Raw genomic sequence first — 21,172 nt, 5'->3', positions numbered from 1 at the left:
AGTGTTTGTGGACTGCATTCCTGCCCCCAACGCGCTCCTTACGCTGGGGTTCCAAACGGGTCCTGGGAGGGCAGCTCTACTGCTTTCGTCTGCAATGCCTGCGCTGGAGGAAAATCTCCTCCAGCGGGATCCACTGCTTTTAGGACCGCATTTACTCTGCTCGAGCTTTTGTGTTTCTCTTAAAGAGGCTGGCGCATAAAAGGGCAAGGATCGCCTCCTCCATATCGAACTAGGGAAAAACCATGGTTCTCTAACATGCTTTTAACATACAATAGTTTTTTTCTGCCTACATTGCCCAGAATAAGTGATATTTGGTCATATTTTTGATTAAATACGTATTTGTAATACAGGTGGGGCCCAAAGATACAGGCGGTGTCTATGCTACCCTCCCTCCCCTGCCCCCCAAATTCCCCATCTCTGTTGTTCCACTCATGCTAGCAAAGGCAGGCTGCTAGCGTTTTAACACACACACACCTCAGAGCAGGTCACAGCAACACGGTGGTTAACACAATGGCAACTGCCCGGGTCTGATCCACACTGGCACTTCCACTGGGGCTAGCAACAGAGGGGAACTTTAGGGGCAAAAGACAGTGGAGACAAGGCCACAGCAGAGCACCTTCTAGCAGACCCCCCCACCACCCTGACAGTGTCTCTTCCCAAGCACAATAAAAGGGGATTTTTGTATTATTATTATTATTTGGCTCTGTCCTTTTTACCTGTCTGAGATTTTGTGGTGGCCACATAGCTCTGGTTCTGAGGTAGTGACTGATGAAGGCCTGGGAAAGGGGGCAACGGTGGGGGCTTGCCGAACTCCAAGACGTTTTTGTTGCCTTCCTCCTTGGATTCTTTTTGATCTCTGGTGTCTCTCGCTTCTTTGGGGTCTTTACTTGCATGCTGGAAAACAGAGATTAAAATGAGCCTCTGCATCCGGGTCAAAGGTTACTAGTTACATTCAAAAGGAAAAAGCGCGCGCACGCACCCACTCTCTTCCCCCCTCACCCATTGGGGGGGGGTTTCCTACATTCAAAGCAGAAGCACACAGACCCAGTCATTTATCCGACTGCTTTCCCCTCCCGCACCAATCTCCTCCACCGAACACTTCTTTGCCTAATCCCCGCAGCACTCTGGCAGCCCACTGCTCCTCCACTCAGTGAGTCCAGCTCCCTTTGAAGGTGTCTCGCGGAGAGAGACTGATCCAAAGCATGTGTAAATAATGAAAAGCAGCAGATGCTATTTACACAGGCCTCTGGTCACCCCTGGAGGAGAGGAGTTAATGCAACAGCTCTGCCTGCTCCCTGACACACATCTGTAATGAGGTCCGTATGCGAGAGGGTGGATGGGCAGAGGCAACACAGAGGCTTGGATTAAGCCTGTCTAGTGGCTACTGCAGAGATTGAGCGCCAGTATTCCTAGGGCCTGATTCCCTGTTGCCCTGCTCCTTGGGCCCTCATTTACACCGGAACAGAGTGGGTGTAGAATGTGACCATTCTGATGCAGTGGTACTTTACGCTGGGTTTGCTCTGCTCAATACTGGCCCATTCAAACTTCTCTGGGCCTCTGCTAAGCCATCCGTCAAGGCGGTTAGATACCAAATGGGCCTCGGGGGGAAGCAGGTTGTGAGGCTGTGAAGCCCAAGGTTCTTTGATCAAAGGTGCTACAGAAACCCTAAAGCATTCTTGTAAGATCACAAGCTTTGGGATGTTTCAATGCTGCTCCGTTTGGGACAGGGAGGCTTCTGGTACAGGAGCGCTGGACAGAGAGCTAAAACGCCCAAACAGAAAAAGGAAGCCAGACAAGGAAGACTTTTTTACGCCCCTATCAGTCTAGGATCAGGGCCCCATTCTCAGATGCTGCTTTCAAGTAACATGGTCTTGAGAAAAAAAGGGAGAAATGACGGACTCCTCTAATCTGCCGAGGGAGCATTGCTGGCAGGAAATGAGAAACTGGTCACAGATTTCAAGGCCAAAAGGGATCATTATTTCATCAAGTCCGACCTGCATGAAACAGGCCACCGAATTTCACCTAGATCCCTGCATCAAGCCCAGAACTGCTGGTTGAGTTACAGCACATCTCTTCGAAAGCTAGCCAGTCCTGATTTAGAGACTCCGAGTGATGAAGAAGCTACCACGTTCCTTGGTAAGCTGTTCCAATGGTTCATGACCCTCACTGTTAAGAAATCTAGCCTCTCTGCGCTAGATGAAACAACACTCCATCACCAGAAATCTTCTCCTGGTGTAGATACATACAGAGCATGATTGAGTCACCTCTTCATGTCCTCTCTGATAAATTACATGGATAAATTAAATTAAACATAAGAAGCTCATTTTCTAGACCTCAAATCATTCTTGTGAGTGGCCCTTTCCAATTTTTCTACATCCTTTTAAAAATGTGAATACCAGAACCCAAGTCTTCCAATATTAGTCTCAGCGATGCCATATATGTCTGCTCGATATTCCCCGTTTATACATCCAAGGATCACGTAAACCCTATTAGCCACAGCATCACACTGAAAGCTTGTATCAGTTGGTTATCTACCTTGGCTCCTAAATCCTTTGAAGAATCACTGTTTTCCAGAATACAGTCTCCCATCCTATAGCCTATATTCTTTGTCCCTAAATGTATGACCTTGCATTGGGCTGCAGTCAGATGCATCTTCATCTGGATGGATGGACTGAAAACATTGAGAATTGTCAACTAGATCACAGAAGAATGGAGGCAAGAGTTTGCCAGGACCAACACAAAGAACAAATTAAAAAGAAATACGCTATTTGCTTTGTTTTCCTGTAATTACAGTAGAGAAGTCACTAAGGCAGCTCAGATACTGCTGCATGGTAGCTGTAGGCAAATAGCAACTCTTAATGTCAATCCCACAAAATATTATGCAAATTGAATTCGGTCTTGTAAGATTTGAATTACTGGAACTCCAGTGGGTAGGGAACTCCCTGAACCTACTATCTGGAGACACACATCTCAATACTAAGCGACAGAAAGTATTTAAATGGAGCGATGCTACTGGTTCTCTCTTGGGAGGCCTGACTGGATAGAAGATTTTAGCAGCCCCAGTGAGGACAATCCTGGATGGGAGAGATTTGGTTAACAAGGATCAGCAAAGATTTGAAAGCATGACCAATTTTCTCTCCCTTCCCCAAACTCAGCCAGACGATGGAGAAGAGTAAGGCAAAAGAAATAAGGCATTGCCCTTCCTTGTTCTCGCTATGAAACTCTGGGCTTTCTGCAAGATCATTATACATATTCTATGGACAATTCCACTTAGAGCTTTTCCAGTTCTAATTGCTATAAATTCTATTCATTCCTCTGGTCCAATCCCTGGAAACCAGTGTGGAATTGTACCCTACAGCAGTTTCTTGTGCTCTGTCCTGACCAATCATAAATGTTTCCAGAGGATACTTTCACAGCCCACCTCATCTTGTCATGGAGCTTCTGACAGTCAAACTAAAATGTCCTTATAGTCTGATGTAGCAGTCCCAGAGCTGGCTCAAGCAACCCTATTCAATTGTACCCTTCACTGCCAGGCCAATGCTCTGGCATGCAACTGCCACCCTGCACTTGCCCAGAATTGCTCTGCCAAAACAGATGAGTTGCAAGTGTCTGCACTATTCAGACCTTCTCTCCTGCCCATGTGCATCTCTCAAATGGGAATCTTGTGGGAGAAAGTTCTCCTGTTTCTTCTGACACGTTTTGCTTCTTCCTTGTAGGCTCTGTGCTGCTGCAGCAGAATGGTGTCACATACAATGCAGTGTTGTCAGCTGTAATTGTAGAAGTCACTACCCAAGGCTCTGAGCCAGGTAAAGTTCCCTTCCTTGCTTTTTAACACAAAGGAATAGATACTTCAGCTCAGAGCTATGGCTAGGAGCAGGGACATTTTAGTGAAAATTTTAAAATAAACCCCACACACTTGGCTAAAGTGAATTTACTATTGGGGAGAAACGCATCAGGCTAAGAGCACAGAAAGGGAGGGCTTCTATTGCAGAGCAGGTACAAAGAGCAAGGCTACCATACTATCTGTAACAATGTGCCTCACCCCTGTTCTGGAAGGACCCACCTCCTCTAACGCATCCCAGGGCATGTCTACACTACAAATTTAAGTTAAGTTGACATAAAACCACCGCAGTAATTACTGCGGTTTTTCAGGTCCACACGACCCTCCTTCTGTCGGTGGTGCGCATCCTCACCAGGAGTGCTTGCACCGACTTAAGAGCGGCAGTGGGGGGGGCTGCCACCCGGGCTCTCAGCTCAGTGTGGAGCTCCCCACTGGAAGCCCAGCTCCCACCTGGTCTCTCAGCTCCTGGTAGCCAGGCAGAGGACTTGAGAAGTTACAACCAGTTTAATACTATCCAAAGCTGGGGAAGTACAAAGAGAGATATTCTCAAATATTAGCCTGGGAACAAGGACAAAGCTGGTGGTGAGTAATTAACCAACCAATATTCCTTCATCCAGTTTGCCATCATCAAGTCCTAATACAAATCTACCTCATTTCCTGAAAGTCCAAATTCCTCCCCTTTGTGTGGCAGATGTATTGGATTTTTCCTCCAATTGCCCCCTTTGGAATTCTGAGCGCATGTGAGATTAAGGCCATGTCACTTTACTAGTATAGGAACACTGGTATACTGTCCGAGCCAAGTGCTCCTGGCAGACACAGCCATATCAGCAGAGGAAAACATACTCGAGGGAAACTAGCTATACAGCAAAGCGCACATACACTAGAGGCTTCTGCCGGCACAGCTATGCCGGTCAGGGATCACGACTCATCACAACCCTGACCAACACAACTATGCCCGCAGAAGCCTGTAATGCAGACCTGGCCTCAGCGAGAGACAGAAGCCTGTAATGCAGACCTGGCCTCAGCGCTGGTGAAAGATTCAGGATAAATAAACCTGGAGTCTGAGGTGCTCCTTTTATCCACAGGATAGGATAAGCTAATTTGCCCTGACCCTGACCTCGAGTGGCCGCCTCCGAAGAAGTGAAATGGGTATGCAACTTCCACAGCCCAGACAGTGGTAGGTTTATTTGCTGAGAATGCCAATAAGGGGATGAATGCTGACTCTGTGCACTCTTAATGCTACAGACCCTTAGCCCTGGAACCTGGACTGAAATCATCTTGTTTCATGTAAGTTCATCAGAGAGCAGAACAACATTCAGCTGACACCTCTTCTGATGGGATTTAAACTGGCAACCTAGAGGTTAAAAGCTCTATATCTCATTTCCAGTGCACGAATCCATCCAGTCCCCCACTACAGCTGAAGCCTTGAACTCTGTCCCCTGACTACACAGGATAAGAGGACAAGTACATAGAGCTGGAGTAGGTCAATAATGATGTAGGTGTGTTGAATCCACAGCAATTTTATTTATTGTTCTCATGAAAGAGTTTTGGCCCAGGGGTTCTTTTTTTGTTTGTTATTTTTATAAAGGAGCTAAAATATATATATATATCTAAGACTGGTTCTACTCTCATTTATACCTCAGAGAGAGAGAGAGAGAAAAGTGGTCAGGATATCCCCACACTGTGTCAGATATTCAGTCTCTTGGGGCCATTACTGTCTGGCGTAACTTAGGGCAGCCTTCATGCTGTCCTAACACCGCACAAAGAGAAAGCAGTGTGCAGAGTAGCACCAAGATCCATTGAAGTTAACAGAGTTACACCAGGCAAAAGCAATGTGGAAGAACACGTTCTAAAGCAGTAATTCTCAACCTTTTTTCATTTGCGGACCCCTAAAAAATTTCAAATGGAGGTGAGGTGCAGACCTCTGAGGAAACCTGTTGTCTGTATATATAGTTGAACTCTGTTCCGTCAGTTTTCAGTCTAAGTCTTTCACAGACCCCTTTGACGTAGTCCGTGGACCCAACCACAGGTTGTGAACCACTGTTCTAAATAATGCATTTTCCCATAGAGCATCAGTTACACCTCACCTGAGAGGCTACAGATTTATTCTCCCACGCAAGGCACAGTGGAGGCAGTCAGGGAGCCAAAGGAAGACACGCTCATGTCTAGCATGGGTTTCAGAAGATGCCCAGATCTAGACACAGAGGAGGCAGGACTGAACGGGATCTTTTCTCTGCGCCTCAGGAGAGCAGATGAGAAAGCTGCTGATGTCAGAACAGGAGCACACTTATGAGATGAAAGATTCATTGTATAGCTGAATGCTTTAATGGGATTGATTAGGTGCGTGTTATTGGCATGCAGCTCCCTTAGAACAGTAGGGGGAGTTATTAAAAATGACAAGGATGGAGTACCTCAATTTTTCCAGAGGCAAAGCAACTAATTAAGCCCTGGGCCAGCATGGCACACAGCATTCTGCCCAGAACCAGACAATTAAGAGGCCCTTCGTTACCCACCAAGTTACTAGCAAGGAAAGAATACAAGACTAAAACCATATCACTGTGTCAGTGACAATACACTGGTAAATCCTCCAGCACAAATCATTTAACAAGAGGGCAGTTTCAGAGAGCACATCAGCAGGATCTTGCCATCCATCCTTGACATCCAATATACCCATCTCCAGCTTACGCATATAAGCTCTTTCAGGCTGGGCTGCCTGTCACATTTCTCAGTAAAACATAAGGCTTCGGGCACTTCTGTCTCAAACACTCTGTTAGCCAGGGGCTTGAAAACCTAACCAACTAGCCAGGGGCCTAGCCCCAGTAAGCCAGAGCAGCCGGGTCCAGAGGCAGCACTCAGTAAGCAGCCCATCTCCCTTCCTTCCCCAGATGCTGGGACATGGAGGGGCCACAAGATTCCAACCAATGTGCTGCCTCTGGACCTTATAGTCAGGGCCTCATCTTGCATATCAACCTCTGATAATTGGAGTTAGTGTAAATGAGATTCAAGCCCAGACTATCAAGCCAGTAAAATATATCACAGACTACACCAAAAAGCTGAAGGACTGTAGTATTCAAGCTACAAATTTACATTAGGGTTGGCAGAGAATTCCCATTTTCTTTATTGAAATTCAAACATGCCGTAGAGGGTTTTGGTGGTGGCCCAGCTTTCGAATGTTAACCTGGAACGGTACGGATGGGGACACTGCAACACTAACTATCCATAGCAGACACGCCACAGTACTTAGACTCCGACTGGCACCCTTAGACCGCATCTACATGTAAAGTTGCACCTACCAAGCTATGACTATATCTACACTATCGCATATGTTGGCAAAACTTATGTCGCTCAGAGGTGCGAAAAAAACACCTCCCTGAGTGACAAGTTTCACTGGCATACGTGGTAGTGTGCACACGCTATGTCGGCAGAAGAGCTCTCTCCCACCGGCACAGAGCAGCTACATGGAAAGCTTCCTGCGGCGCAGCTGCATCGGTACAGCTGTTCCGCTCTAAGGTCTGTAGCGTACACATAGCCCAAAGATGTGATTTTAGATTAAAGTTGACCCATGTGTGGACACCCTTATATCAATTTAAACTTGGCTTATATCGGTTTAGCTTGCCACACAAGTTAAAGAGATACAAGCCATGTTTAAACCAGCGTAAGAGTGTCCATACACAAAATTGAACCAGTTTAACTTCAGTTTAAAAAACGGATTTAGAGCTTGTCTACACAGAGTTGTTAACTTCACTGTCTACACTTGAAAGGTACTGGAAATTCATTTAGAGTGTGAACTTAAAGTAGAATAGCTATTCGGAATAACTCCATGTGTGGACACTCTTGTTCCAGAATAAGAGTGCCCAGACATGGAGTTATTCAACAACAGCTATTGCACTTTAAATTCACACCCTACCTTAATTCGCATTAATTTTCAAGTGTAAATAAGCCCTTAAGTTATGTTAAACTGGTGCAATTCTGTGTTTAGACAAATCCTTAGGAGCATTTATAATTAGATCTCATTCTTTTCTTCACGACTGTTTGGGTTATCTACATTTTTTGGTTATGTACAGTTCATTTTCCTTCAGGAGAGACTATCCTTTCTGCTCTCATGGGACGTTCCACTTGAAAGACAATCACTTCAATCAGGATTCCCCCATGTTCTGACAGTTGAATGCATCCTAGATGCTCACTGGCTGGTGATTTGTAATTGTCTATTCTTAGTTAGTCAAGTGCTAGAACTCCCTAGGACTCTCTGAACATGTGGACTACATAGGAGAGCACGGAAGGAGTTTGGTACCAGGCTGTAATATACCATTGATATAACAAACAACACTTTGTAATGACACAGCATCTTTTGTCTGGGGTCCTTAAAGGGATTTACACCATCATTATCCCTGTTTTATGGAAAAGGAAACTGAGGTACAGGAAGGGAAAGTCATTTGCCTGAGGTCATGTACTAACTCTTCCGTTGACCTAGTGCTGTCTACACTGGGAGATAGGTCGACTTAAGTACATCACTCACGGGTGTGGATTTTTCACACCCGAGTGACGTACCTGGGTCAACTTAATTTTTTAGTGTAGACCCAGCCTCAGTGTTAGCAACAGAACCTAGGTCTCCTGACTCCATGCCCTGATCTAACCACCAGATAACACTGCTTTTTGTATTTCAATAGATAAAATACAAGGAGGGTTTTACTATCAAAGTTCTTAGGCTCTTCTAGAGTTGTGAAAATGAAGTTAAGTTTGATAAGGGGTTTAAATTTTCATGCCAGTGGGGCAGAGTATGGGGTTCTTTACCCAGAAAATATATGATCAACAGAAGCGTTCTGAAAGCATTTGAGCCTAAAACCTACAACCAGCTTCCTTTTGGCCCATTTCCTCCTCTCGCAAAGCCTTTCATGTGCCTGATGAAGCTGTAGGTGGACAAAGCAGAAAAGAAAAAACTCTCACGTGGGGTAGAAGATGCAAGGACATGCGTGCAACACAGTGGTTGGGCTGATGCTTTACAAATACCAGTATTTTAAAACAAAAATCACCATAGACCTGTAGCAATTAAATCTATGGCTGTGTTTTGGTTCCTAGCTGCTTTTCTGGTTCTGAGAGTGACTCCCAGGTGGAGAAACACTCAATCTCCACCTGTTTTGTTTCTACCAAAGACCACCCAATTCACACAGAAAGGGGATGCCAAGTTCGCTTGAGGGGGACTGAAGTCCAAGAAGCAACTCTCTCTTCCCAACCAATTTTTGCAGAGGCCAGGAGAAAAGATTCTACAATTTGAGGACTAAGGAATCCTAATTTTTTCTTATCCTTGGCTCAGGCAACACAAGGATCTAGCAGGAATAAAACAATGCTCTGAACATGGAAACGTGGAAGCTGCAGTCTTCCACCCGCTCGTCTGCTGCTTGATCTCCAAAGGGTAATGACTTATTGCTAAGGCTGTGCCACCTGCAACTTAGGTGCTTTACTTATCAAGTGGAAAAGGCAGGTGTGATGGTGGAGTCTGATACTTTAAAAGACACTGAGATACTATGGTGATGAAGGTCATATAGACAGAGAGAGAGAGACAGAGAGAACCAGGATACTGAAAAATGGGAACTAGTCCGGACTTTGTGCTTCTCAACACAGAACTGGATGTAGCCAAAAGCCATTGGGGGGAAAGTCAATAACTATCCTGAACGCTGAATTGAGCAGACGTTTTGTTGTCTGTAGAAACTAGATCAGATAAAAACCCTGTGCTCAAAAGTCAGATGCAACAGCTTGAGCACAGACAGACAATTATTCAACACCCACTGGCTTGGTCTTATTGTGTATTTTGCTTCTCTCTTGACCAAAACTAAATGGGGAGAGTTCTTGAGGATGTGATTTTAAAAAACCTGTGCGCACAACTGCATGCCTAATTTTTGTGCCGTTACTGCGATTGCCAATGACCATAAATAGCCGTGTGCACAAGCGATCACAGTAACTGTGCACGTAAATCCAGCCATGCAATTGCTTGCAAATGTTAAACCCCCAGCTTTCTAAAACAAACCCGCAGCCTTGTGGGTTCAGGTACAAGCTATTCTGATTTACAGTCAAATCAAAGTGAGGCAAGAGCAGTGAGGTAATCTCTCCTCACTTGATGTTTATCTCTTACAGAAAAATTGCCTCCTCCTGTTCCTCGGCCCCAAGGGATCGCGCTCTCCACGTGAGGTTCCACAAGGGTTTGTGTTGCTGACCTGCTTAATCCAAGTGTATGAGAGGCCACCCTGGGAGATGGCAAAGCAGTTTTGGCTGTAGTGCTTTATTTGGATAAGACACGGTTCAATGTTGTGCTTTCACCAGACCTGGAAGTGCAGTAGCGATTCCCCCATCACTAGCTGAAATGGGAACAGGAGTGAGAGGGAGCTCACTGAAGTGCACTCAAGAGAAGACAGAAGGCAACTGGGGTAAGGTCTGGCAGAGGCGGTTTCTGCCCACCTAGTGAGGTTGTGTGCCCAAGAGTGCACTATCTTGAAGTGCCTTTGCTTCCGGAGTCACAGATGGTGTTGGCAACTAACAGGACCTTTTCCCATCTACCTCTGGCTAAGTGCCTGGGACCTTTTCTTTCTGATCCAGACCTTGCCACAGGGACCCACAACTTTGTGACCTCTAGACTGGATTGCTGCCCTGTTACAGCACTTGTGGCTCTGCTTGAGGATCATTTGGAAGCTGCATCTGGGGCATAAGATGTTGGCAGCTAAAGGGAACACGTTATACCAGTCCTTCAACAGCTGCACTGGCTTCCCATTGCTTCAAAGTGTTAAACCTGGCTTATAAAACCCTCTCTAACTTGGGTGCTGGCTAGCTAAGAGTCTGCCTCTTTCTCCATGAGCAGCTACAGCAGTGGAGGGCAGCTGGGATGCTTTAGCTAAGAGATCCTAGACATGAAGTGCCGAAGAGCTGGTGGCAGAGCATTCTCAGTGGAGAGGCCTCAGTTCTGGAAACCATTCCCCGCCTAGCTGATCTGATAGAGCCAGAGTTTGCTAATGTTTAATGCACAAAGCAAAGCCCACCTCAGTTCTCAAAGGGGAAAGGATAGGGTGTTCCCCATGCCCCAAATCTGAGAGAAGGCAGAACTGTATGTTTTATTAAGTAGTGGGCATGTTCCCTGAGTCACTCAGAAGGGCACATTTTATAAATGAATAAGTTTAATTAACAAATAAGAACTGCAGAAAGGGATACTGATCTGGTGAGGTACCAGGATACTCAGTGATGTGCGACAGAATAAAACCCAGACATCAACAGTGGGAAGTTCCCAGAGTTTTCCATCGGGGTTGTGCATGATGTTCCTTTGAGTTGGCCTTATATGGAATCTGTTTCCAAAGCAACCCCGTGGATTTAGTAAAAGGGCTGAAGGTGCAGCACAGCTGAGGCTGAAAGGCAATGACGGAGCTCACACAAATATGCTGGGGGAGGTCACTGATCAGTTGCACATTTAGAAACACAAACTGGGAGCGGGAGGTGTGAAGCTAATAGCAGCAGCGAGTTATAAACCATATTATCACCCCTGCCTCTTTGTAGGAGAAAGAGATCAGTGACCTGGCTGGACACTTCCAAATTACACCGGCTGGCTCAGATCAGGGCTACCATGCCCCACGCACCCTCCCCCCCGCAAAAAAAACCCCAAGGCCATTTAGCAGCAGAGCAACTCACTGCAGTGCATATACGTTACCAGGCTAAGTGTGGGTTTAGGCATGGTCTTCCGTGCTCTGTGGACCTTGACTTCAGCGTTGGTGGCGGTGGCTTTTTTAGCATCCATGTCCTTACTCCCCTCCCCGAGCTTGGCTGGCATGGTGGCCTGCATCTGAGAAAAGGCGCTCAGAATTCTCCCTTTGCTTGCTCCTCCTGGGAGGGTTTTCGCAGCATGGCCAGTGAGAGAAGCAAAGGTGCCTGTAGTCCTTAGGGGCTGCTCCTGCGCCATCTGCTTAGTTAAAATATATCCATTGCTCCCTGTTACAGAAGTCTGTGTGAAGTCATTAGCTTTCATGTGGTTCTGCTTCCCGGTCTCACTGTCTCTCTCCGAAATGCCATTCTCCGCTATCCTATTTAATTTAGTACTGGAGTCCTGCTGGCTCACTTTTGTATTGTCCTGAGTGTTTTTAGTTGGGTTTGGGTGGCTACCAGCTTCGTTGCGCTCACAGGAGCCATTGGTTTCACCATCTGCCGTCATTTTTGGTTCCCCTACTTGCTTTTCCGTAGCACTTTCATCTGCAGCCATGGCATTAAATCCTGGAGACAGAGGGTGAGAGAAAGAGGGGTTACAGGTTACTGAGCCTCAACAGGAAGATATGGCTAATTGCCATAGTAACTATGTCACAGCAAATCCTCCTCCCACCAAAAAACTGGACGCCATTTTTACCCAGTTGGTTATTTTGGGCTGACTCCTTAGCTAGTGTAAGTCAGTGTCACTCTTCTGAAGTCAATGGAGCCATGACCACTCACATCAGCTGGGGATCTGGTCCCTCACTTCTAACGATAGGTTTTCAAGGTAAAAATACTCTTTAGCATTCCCAGTAACTACATTTATTTGATCATCCTTCAACACCTAGCATGTCAAACAAAACGCTACCCAATCCTGCATGCCCACCTCAGGCAAAGCTCTCGCTACAAAGGCCAGAGTTACACCAGAAAAGTTTGGCTGGTACGGCTACACCAGCAAACTCTCCCAGGGCAGACGCAGCTTATACTGGCAAACGAATACTTTTGCTAGTACACCTCTACCTTGATATAACGCAAACCGATATATCCGAATTCGTGTTATAACACAGTAAAGTGGTGCGCCGGGGGGCGGAGCTGTGTGCTCCAGCGGATCAAAGCAAGTTTGATATAACGCGGTTTCACCTATAACGTGGTAAGATTGTTTGGCTCCCGAGGACAGCGTTATATTGGTGTATCGCTTATCCTGGTTCGGTGAGTGAAATAAGCTACACCGGCAAAATCAGTTTTTTGCTGGTATAACTGTGTCTACACTCGGGCTTTTGCTGGTAGAGAAGCATCATCGAAAGCATCACACTCAGGGTGGATTTGATTTAAATCACTAGTCAGGAAGACTCGATTTAATCATGGATTTCTACATAAAAGTGCATTCTTGTTGGTTGTTATAACCTTAATACATATTCTTCACAACTCAGAGATAGATGTAGGTTTTATTTTTAGAAGGTACACACTAGACATTTTTAAAGTGATTTATTGTGAAAACTTTTCAGATTAGTTTTACAGCTATATCAGAAAGTGAATGATTGTTTGGTTATTTCATTTACCAAAGGTAATTGAAGCAGATATTTATGAAGTCATTGGGAGGTGAACTATCGCCAATTCAACAGGTTAATCATTAATATTTGGAGGATTTTCTTGCCATGCTGTATTAGGAGATCATCACCAGACAGACATTTAAATTGTTTTATTTAAACTAAAACAACAACAACAACAAAAACAACATTATGTATTCTGGATTTTTTTCTTCAACAGCAAACATATATTTTAACAAAACAAGCATATGAATTTTTGAATTTAGGTACACATTCAAGTTTTTTAAAATCAGGTTTGTTTTTGTTAAAACTGTTTTTAACTAAAATAGTTAAATGAAATATTAAAAAAAAAACCAAAAATTAAATCAACCACGTCAGCCAGGTCACCATGAGAAACTTAAAATATTGGCTTCTGCTAAAATATTGGCTAACTCAGTCGTCTTCACCTTCATTTTCCTGTTTGTTCATAATCTGGAAAATAAAAAACAAGCTTTCCTGCTTTTTCAGGTCCCAAACGATTTCACAATTTGGAATGAATTAGTCCAAAGGAAGAAAATATTCTTTCTACACAAGCAGAAGAAGCTACTGCTGTTAAAAGTAAGATCATCACTTCAACAGTCTCTGAATCCAAGTGCTTAAGTGATTTCCATCAGTTCACTGGTGTGACTTTCTTTAAAACATCATCAGCAAACATAGATTTCTTGAATAGTTCACCCTTAGCTCTGAAGTTTATGATAGTTGGCATTATGGAGGGATGATTGCTGGATGTCCATGTCATAGCCAACTTCTCTTCTTCAGCAGTTAAGGTTTGACCCTGGTACCAAGTATTGAGAATATCTGCAAGAAAATGAGCTGGAGATAGCGCTTGTCCCATTCGTTTTTTTAATGCTTGTCATTTAATTCTGTCATTGCATATTTCTCTTTTCAAGATCTCACTCAGTTCCTTCCAAATTTCAACAGCATCAGCAATAAAACAGCTATTTCCCTGCATTTTGTTCAAGGCTACAGAAATAGGTTTCAGGGTACTCAGCATGTGTTCAACATTTCTCTTAAGCCCAATGTTGAGAACTTATCCACAGATGCCATCTATTTTTTCATGATTTTGTTCACAAACTGTCATCAGATTAGGTCAGCTCTTGATATAGTGCTCAGAACAGTCCACTACTGAGTTCCATCGCACGTCCTGTGGGACAGTTAGCTTGGTTCCTCCCACTTTTTTCAGAGCAGCTGCTGCAAAGCGGTTGTTAGAGAAGTATTTTGCAATTTCAACAACATTAGCCTTTATTTCTGGAACACTAAAGTCTTTGGCTAGGAGGTGCATGAAAATGAGCACTGCAACTGTATGTTATTAACTTGGGACTCTCTTCACGCTCTTCTAAATAATTTCTTCTCATCTTGGATACATTTACAGCATTGTCTGTGACCAAGCTGCACACTAGACATTTGAATTTTTTTTTCACTGTTTGTTATAGTTTTACTGCTACTTCTTGTAAGTATTCTGCTGTGTGGGCATTTCCTGATGTATCAATTGTTTCTATAAAGACATTCCCTTCTTCTGTTGTCACACAAGCACATACAACAGGATCATTGTGGACATTGCTCCACCCATGAAGACTCTGGTTAACAATTTCACCCTCTAGACCTTTTGCACACTGCTCAATTTCTCTTTCATACACTTTATCCAGCAATTTGCCTGGGACATCCGCTCTGTTGGGTGGACTGTTCCTGGTCTTAATGACTGAACCATGTTAATGAAGTGTGGGATCTCAATCATACGGAAAGGAGAGTTTGTTGCATAAACAAATCGGGCAATTTTTTCATCAATTACCTCTTTTTGCAATCAGCTGGTTCTTATCACAAACTTATCTATGGTTGTTTCTGGATGAAGTTTTTTTTTTCTTTTTGCTACAGGTGATAAACTGTGGCTATGTGACATACATGATGAGACTGAAACACTATCATTGGCAGATAACTCTGAAACTATAGAAAATGATGGTGATCTTGAAGGTGGATAGTCTTCAGAATCCCGTATGTTGAGGATGGATTCTCCTAAACAAAATAAGTCAATGCAGTTATTTAATTATTACCACCATACTGCTCATTTAGTATTACTCATTGCATTCACTGATATTCAGTACTACTTTGAAGGTGAAATTGTAAAAGGAAGATCTGCCTATGTCAGCTCTTTATTTTTTATCACAACTGCATCTAAAATGATAGTACAGTAACTCCTCACTAAGTGGTCTCGGTTAACGTTGTTACGTTGTGATCAATTAGGGAACATGCTTGTTTAAAGTTGCGCAACACTCCCTTATAACGTTGTTTGGAAGCCACCTGCTTTGTTCACTGCTTGCAGAAAGAGCAGCCCATTGGAGCTAGCTGGTGGGGGCTTGAAACCAGGGTGGACCAGCAGCCCCCCTATCAGCTCCCCGTTCGCCTAAGTTCCCTGTGCAGCAGCCGCCTAGCAGGCTGTCAATTGCTGGGCAGTTCAGCTGTCCCTCCCCCACTGCCGTGTGCTGCTCCTGCCCTGTGAGCCTCCTGCTTGCTGTGTGTGCGTGTGTTTGTGCACGTTAATGTCAGGGTTCCCCCCCCCCCACTCCCTTACCCCATCAGGCCATCTTCACAGAGCCGGGGGGGGAGAGGGAGGAAATGTACACCGACAGGGCTCAGGAAGGAGGGAGCTTGCTAGGAGCAGCTGCTGTCTCAACTTGCTGATCTATTTAAAAAGGCAATGTACTTAGAATGGGGTCAGCATACTTAAAGGGGCAATGCCACACACACACACACACACAGTGTGTATGTGTGTAAATATAGTCTTTTGTCTGGCAAAAAAAATTCCCTGGAACCTAACACACACACACACCCGCCCCATTTACATTAATTCTTATGGAGAAACTGGATTAGCTTAATATTGTTTTGCGTAAAGTAGCATTTTTCAGGAACATAACTACAACATTAAGCAAGGAGTTACTGTACCATAGAGTAACAACTATATTTTTTACTCAAACATGAGAATTCAAGAATAGTCCACAAGACAGACAGGCAGTCCTTAAGAAAGAAGTATGAAATAAAAAAGTTTACCAACCTGAAGATCCTGCATGTTCAGACATGTTCCTTTCATCATCTTCAACGCAGCTTCGTCCTGCGAAGGAACACTTCTCATGATGTTGTTTCATTCGGGCAATCAGGCCTTGCATTTCTTTGTTGCACTGTTTGCGTTTTGCACTCATGCCTGTCTTACCCACAGGTAGAGGAACTTCATTAAAATATTCCCAAACTGCGTCTCTTTTATGGCCTGCTGCCATTATAGGTTTTCCCTTCCAGTGAGGGAACGGTGTGGTGGATCTCAAATCAATGAAGGCTACGCTCAGAAAGACCTCAGGACTTCTGGAATATGCTGCTCAAACAGTTTCACTTTTGTTTCTACTGCCTGTCCCTCCCTTCTCACAGTTATCTCCAGACTTCTCCTTGTCCAGATCTATTCCGGCCCCAACAATCTTCTAGTCATTGAACTTTTTGAAACTTTGCACTTTTAGAGAGAGGTAAAGCATTGACTCTGTGTACACAAATTTCCAGAGGGACAACATGGTTGATGTCTTATTTCTCACCGCTATATATTATTTATTTATTTAAAAACATTTTTGCTGTTAACAAGCATGTTATCTCTGGAGACACAAATCTGCAGTTTGAACTGCAAGACTAAGCATCTCTGACGGTATATTCTAGACTGAGCACTGAGTCCCATTGGGTAGATAGAAACATTAACCTAAATAATCTATACAGAAGCCCCTGGAACCCCATAAGATTGGGTCCCTAATCCATGAACTACTGGAACTCATTTACAAAACTTTTCTTAAACATGACATGAATATATTGTCTCATACAATAGAATTAGAAATTATAATCCCTATTCCATGATGAGATATCTTTGAGCTATAATGTATCTTCATTAAAACTATCTTTAGAGAGGTTTTTCCTCAAAAAGCATTTTATCAAAAAATTCCAATTTAAATTAAAAAAACTGATTTTTTTAAATTAAATCATTGATTTTTATTCACCCTGATCACACACTGACTGATGTTGCTATACCAGCAAAAGTTTCTAGTATAGAACTGCTCAAAGAGTATTTAGCTTGCCTAAAAAGCATAGGATCAGGACACATGGTTTCCTAGCAGAGGCATAAGGCAGAGTAAACACAGTGCCAAACCACTTTTAACACAGTTCTAGGCTAACCACATTCATCAAATTCAAATTACAGTGAGATCTGAGCTAACAAACTGAACGAAAAGCTCATTCACAACTAGAACAGGAAGGGGTGTGTTAAAAGTTCTTTTCTCCCTTGCAAAAGCTCCCCCCCATACACACACACAAATTGTCCCATCCAAATTGTAGTTCCGTTTAAAAAGAATCCAAATATGAACTACATGTGAAGCAGAAAAGTTGCCAGCCAGGAAAACTAGCAGCTCCCTGGACAACCGGAAGCGATAACAATTCACTGGCCTGTTCTGGGGAATGATTAGGTTGACGTACTATCAGAGATTCCTTGTATTATTTTCCTTCCCGAGGCCAGATTAAGAAGCACAAAGATAAAATACCAGCTGAAGCTTTGCGCTATCTGTCTAACTGGGATGTCTGGGTAGGTGGGACTAATTTACAACCCGTTTGATTCAAAATACATATTGGTAATTTTAGGCTGGAATTTTTAGAAGGGTTCAAAATCTTCAGCAGAAGCCAGATTTTCACAACTCAGCACATTAGATACGGAGCTGCTTTGAGAACTGGCCCTTTAGATACATCCAAACATTCTCTTAGGGGAATCCTGCCCCTCTCTTCTGCTTGGGGAAGAAGTGGTGTGGTTCTGTAGCATGGGGACAGATTTTGGACTGCACAGGGGGATTTACATACCTGGAGCACTGACTCTGAGCTCAGCTCTACCAGGGGTTGCTGAGACCCTGTGCAAAAATGGCACTGGACGCATGGCAGGGGCTGGTGAAGCTAAGGAACAGAGCACTGGCTGCAAGAACCAATGTACCTCCGAGACTGCAACAGGGGCTGGAGAACAACCTCTGCTGCCACAAAGATGGAAGCAATGAAGCGTGGGACTGAGCGTCTAAGTCAGAGATGGGCAAACTACGGCCCAGGGGCTGCATACGGCCCACCAGACATTTTAATCCAGCGTTTGGGGTCCGGCGCTCCAGCCGGGGAGTGGAGTTGGGGGCTTGCCCCGCTCCACGCGGCTCCTGGAAGCAGTCACGTGTCCCTCCTCCGGCTCCTATGCGTAGGAGCAGCCAGGGGGCTCCACACGCTGCCCATGCCTCAAGTGCTGCCCCCGCAGCTCCCATTGGCTGGGAACTGCAGCCAATGAGAGCTGCAGAGGCGGCGTCTGTGGATGGGGCTGCGCACAGAGCTGCTTAAGCGCACCTCTCTGTAGAAACTGGATGGGGGACATGCCGCTGCTTCTGGGAGCAGCTTGAGGTAAGCGTCGCCTGGAGCCTGCAGCCCTGACACCCTCCCACGCCCCAACCCCCAATTTTGTGAGCATTCATGGCCCTCCATACAATTTCCATACCCAGATGTGGCCCTTGGGCCAAAAAGTTTGCCCACCCGTGTTCTAAGGGAGTAGGAGGCTGATTTGCCCCCAAATCATGAGATCTTTGTTTTTCCATTATATATTTATTTTTTAAAGTATTCAACTCATCTTTAACGCACTGTCTGCAAATGGGTTTCACCTGGAGAGTCATTGTGGCATCGGACTGTTTCACTTACACACACTCCATATCTGCTCTAGCACTTGAAACACTCATAACGTTTCCTAGCACTTCCACTTTCTCTAGTCATCAGCTGAGATCTAAACGTTTCCCCATCACAGCCATTTGCCATTAGCCCTAACACTGATTATAACTGTGCCCTAGCAGCTTCACCTTCTAAAGCTCTTGCTTATTTCACGTTGAGATCAATGGATGTTTGGCACTGAATATCGTGCAGGAAAGTATCTTCATGTACACGGCTTTCCCATGGGGCTCTGGGGCTTCGGCCTGGCTAGGAACCTCCATTAGGAATGCTCTCCTTTCCCACACAGAGAAGGTCAGGCATGTTAGAGCTCCCCAGGTGGATCCTGCCCGTCTAGACTACGGACAGGTGAGTAACTTTTAAAAATAACTCACTAGTATTCCCTAGAGACTATGCAGGAGAGCAGAGGCAAAAACGTGCCCCAGCCATGCAGCTTCATGGACGTGCAAGCAAGCTTCAAAGTCTGAGCAACACCAACTCTTGCCACTCGGGACAGCTTCAATTTACGGGAGCATTCACAGCTTAAGAAACCAGGAAGATGCAGAAGGCATGTGCTTTTGCCAGCTGTGATTTAAAAGGAGGAAAGACAAAGAATGGATTTTTCTGTTACTGTCCACAATCACTGAGGGGAAAAATTCAGCTAAAGAGCAGAAGAAAACCGACAGCCCTTTATATGCCCCCTAGTTTGCATTTTTAAATTGGTCTTGGTGTAGCCACTTCAATCTTCGTTTCAACAATGTTAGCACTGGGAGAAACACAAAATTATGGGTCGAGATTTGCCAGGCTCTGGGAGTGGAGGGTTCCCAGTATTTTGCAGGAGGCACTCAGGGCCTCCTCTTGCCAGGTGCTAAATACAGGAAGGATTTACGCTGCTGAGCATTCCCACTGAAGCAATCAGATAGCTTCTGCAACTGGCAATTGTTGCACTTTCTGCTCATTCAATTTAGCTGCCATAAAAGTGACCAAATTGAGACAGATTAGAGCAGTGGTTCTGAACCAGGGGCCTGGGGTCCACTGGGGGGCCACGAGCAGGTTTCAGGGGGTCCACCAGGCAGGGCCAGCATTCGACTTGCTGGGGCTCAGGGCAGAAAGACGAAGCCCCATTGCCTGGGGCTGAGCCAAAGCCTGAGTAACTTAGCTTCACAGGGCCCCCTGTGGCGTGGAGCCCTGGGCAACTGCCCTGCTTGCCACCCCCTAATGGCGGCCCTGGCTTTTATATGCAGAAAAGCAGTTGTTGTAGCACAGACGGGCTGTGGAATGTTGGTGGGAGGCCTCAAAAAGAAGAAGGTTGCCTGGATCAGAGCACTACACTAGGGGAAAGGATAATTGTATTACTCCATAAAGGACACAGAGACTTTATGAAAAAACCCACTTGACTGAAGTTTAAAAAGAAAAAAAAACCCTATAATTTTCTACTTTTAATAAATGTTGAACATAAGAACGGCCATATTGGGTCCATCTAGCCCAGTATCCTGTTTGGTTGCTCCCTACAAACATGTTTTTGCACTGCCCAAATCCCCTATGAGAGCTGCCGTGACAATGCCTGATGGCCCCATGAGCTCATTCAAGAGTTACTAAGGATTATCTCAGGTCCCTGCCCAAGCCTCTAATTAGAAAGACCCCCCACTAAGCTCCAGTTTGTGTCAAGCTCTAAACTGCTTAATAAGACATGGTAACATAATTTAGTCTCCTTTTATAGTAGAAATACCTTGATCTGGTGATAAAAACATTGTCATGCCAGCTCAGAACAGCTAGACCTTGCCTAGTACCCTGTCTCTGGCCCCAACACAACAAAAGCACTGGCTTAAGTCTCGTTCAAGTCAATAAGATGTAGCCACAAGTCTAAAAAGTAAAGTATCTGCTTTGCTGAACAGAGATGGACTTAAGTACACTAAGTACATTGCGGAATTGGAGCCTCTGAAAGTGGCCAGTACCAGATGCTTCAGAGGAAGGTAAAAGAAACCTCATCATGGATAGTTATTAAGTAGCCCATAGCAGAAGATCCTCCCTAACCCCAGACACTAAATAAAGGGCTTATGCCAGGGGTCCCCAAACTTTCTGCCCATTTTGCGACTTGCTGTTTCCTGTGACAGCAGCCAGCAGCAAAGCAACATAGCAACTGAAGAAGCAAAGGAATTTACACATGAAGTATGTTATTGAATGCTCTGTAATGCGACACATGGGCTTGAGTGTAACAACACAGTGTCTCGAAATCCAGTAGCGTGGTAGAAATTGAACATCTAATCGCCAATGTGACATCAACAGTAGATCCGTACCGAGG

At 44.8% G+C, this 21,172-nt stretch overlaps 1 protein-coding gene across 15 annotated transcripts in view; it reads right to left on the bottom strand.

Moving 5' to 3' along the window:
- The window catches only part of EHMT1 (euchromatic histone lysine methyltransferase 1), a 162,250-nt gene that overhangs the window by 57,203 nt on the left and 83,875 nt on the right, over positions 1-21,172 (bottom strand). For all 15 annotated transcript variants that reach the window (XM_044992504.1, XM_044992514.1, XM_044992510.1 and 12 more), the window contains 2 exons: positions 11,526-12,082; positions 717-894 (listed from right to left, as the gene is read on the bottom strand). In XM_044992504.1, coding sequence (XP_044848439.1) covers positions 717-894; positions 11,526-12,082 — 735 coding nt within the window. The remainder of the gene's footprint in view (positions 1-716; positions 895-11,525; positions 12,083-21,172) is intronic.

The sequence above is a fragment of the Mauremys mutica genome, chromosome 18, assembly GCF_020497125.1.
Source record: "Mauremys mutica isolate MM-2020 ecotype Southern chromosome 18, ASM2049712v1, whole genome shotgun sequence".
NCBI lineage: Eukaryota > Metazoa > Chordata > Testudines > Geoemydidae > Mauremys > Mauremys mutica.
The sequence above is the reverse complement of the archived record's forward strand: the minus strand, read 5'-3'. Positions and strand labels throughout refer to the sequence as shown.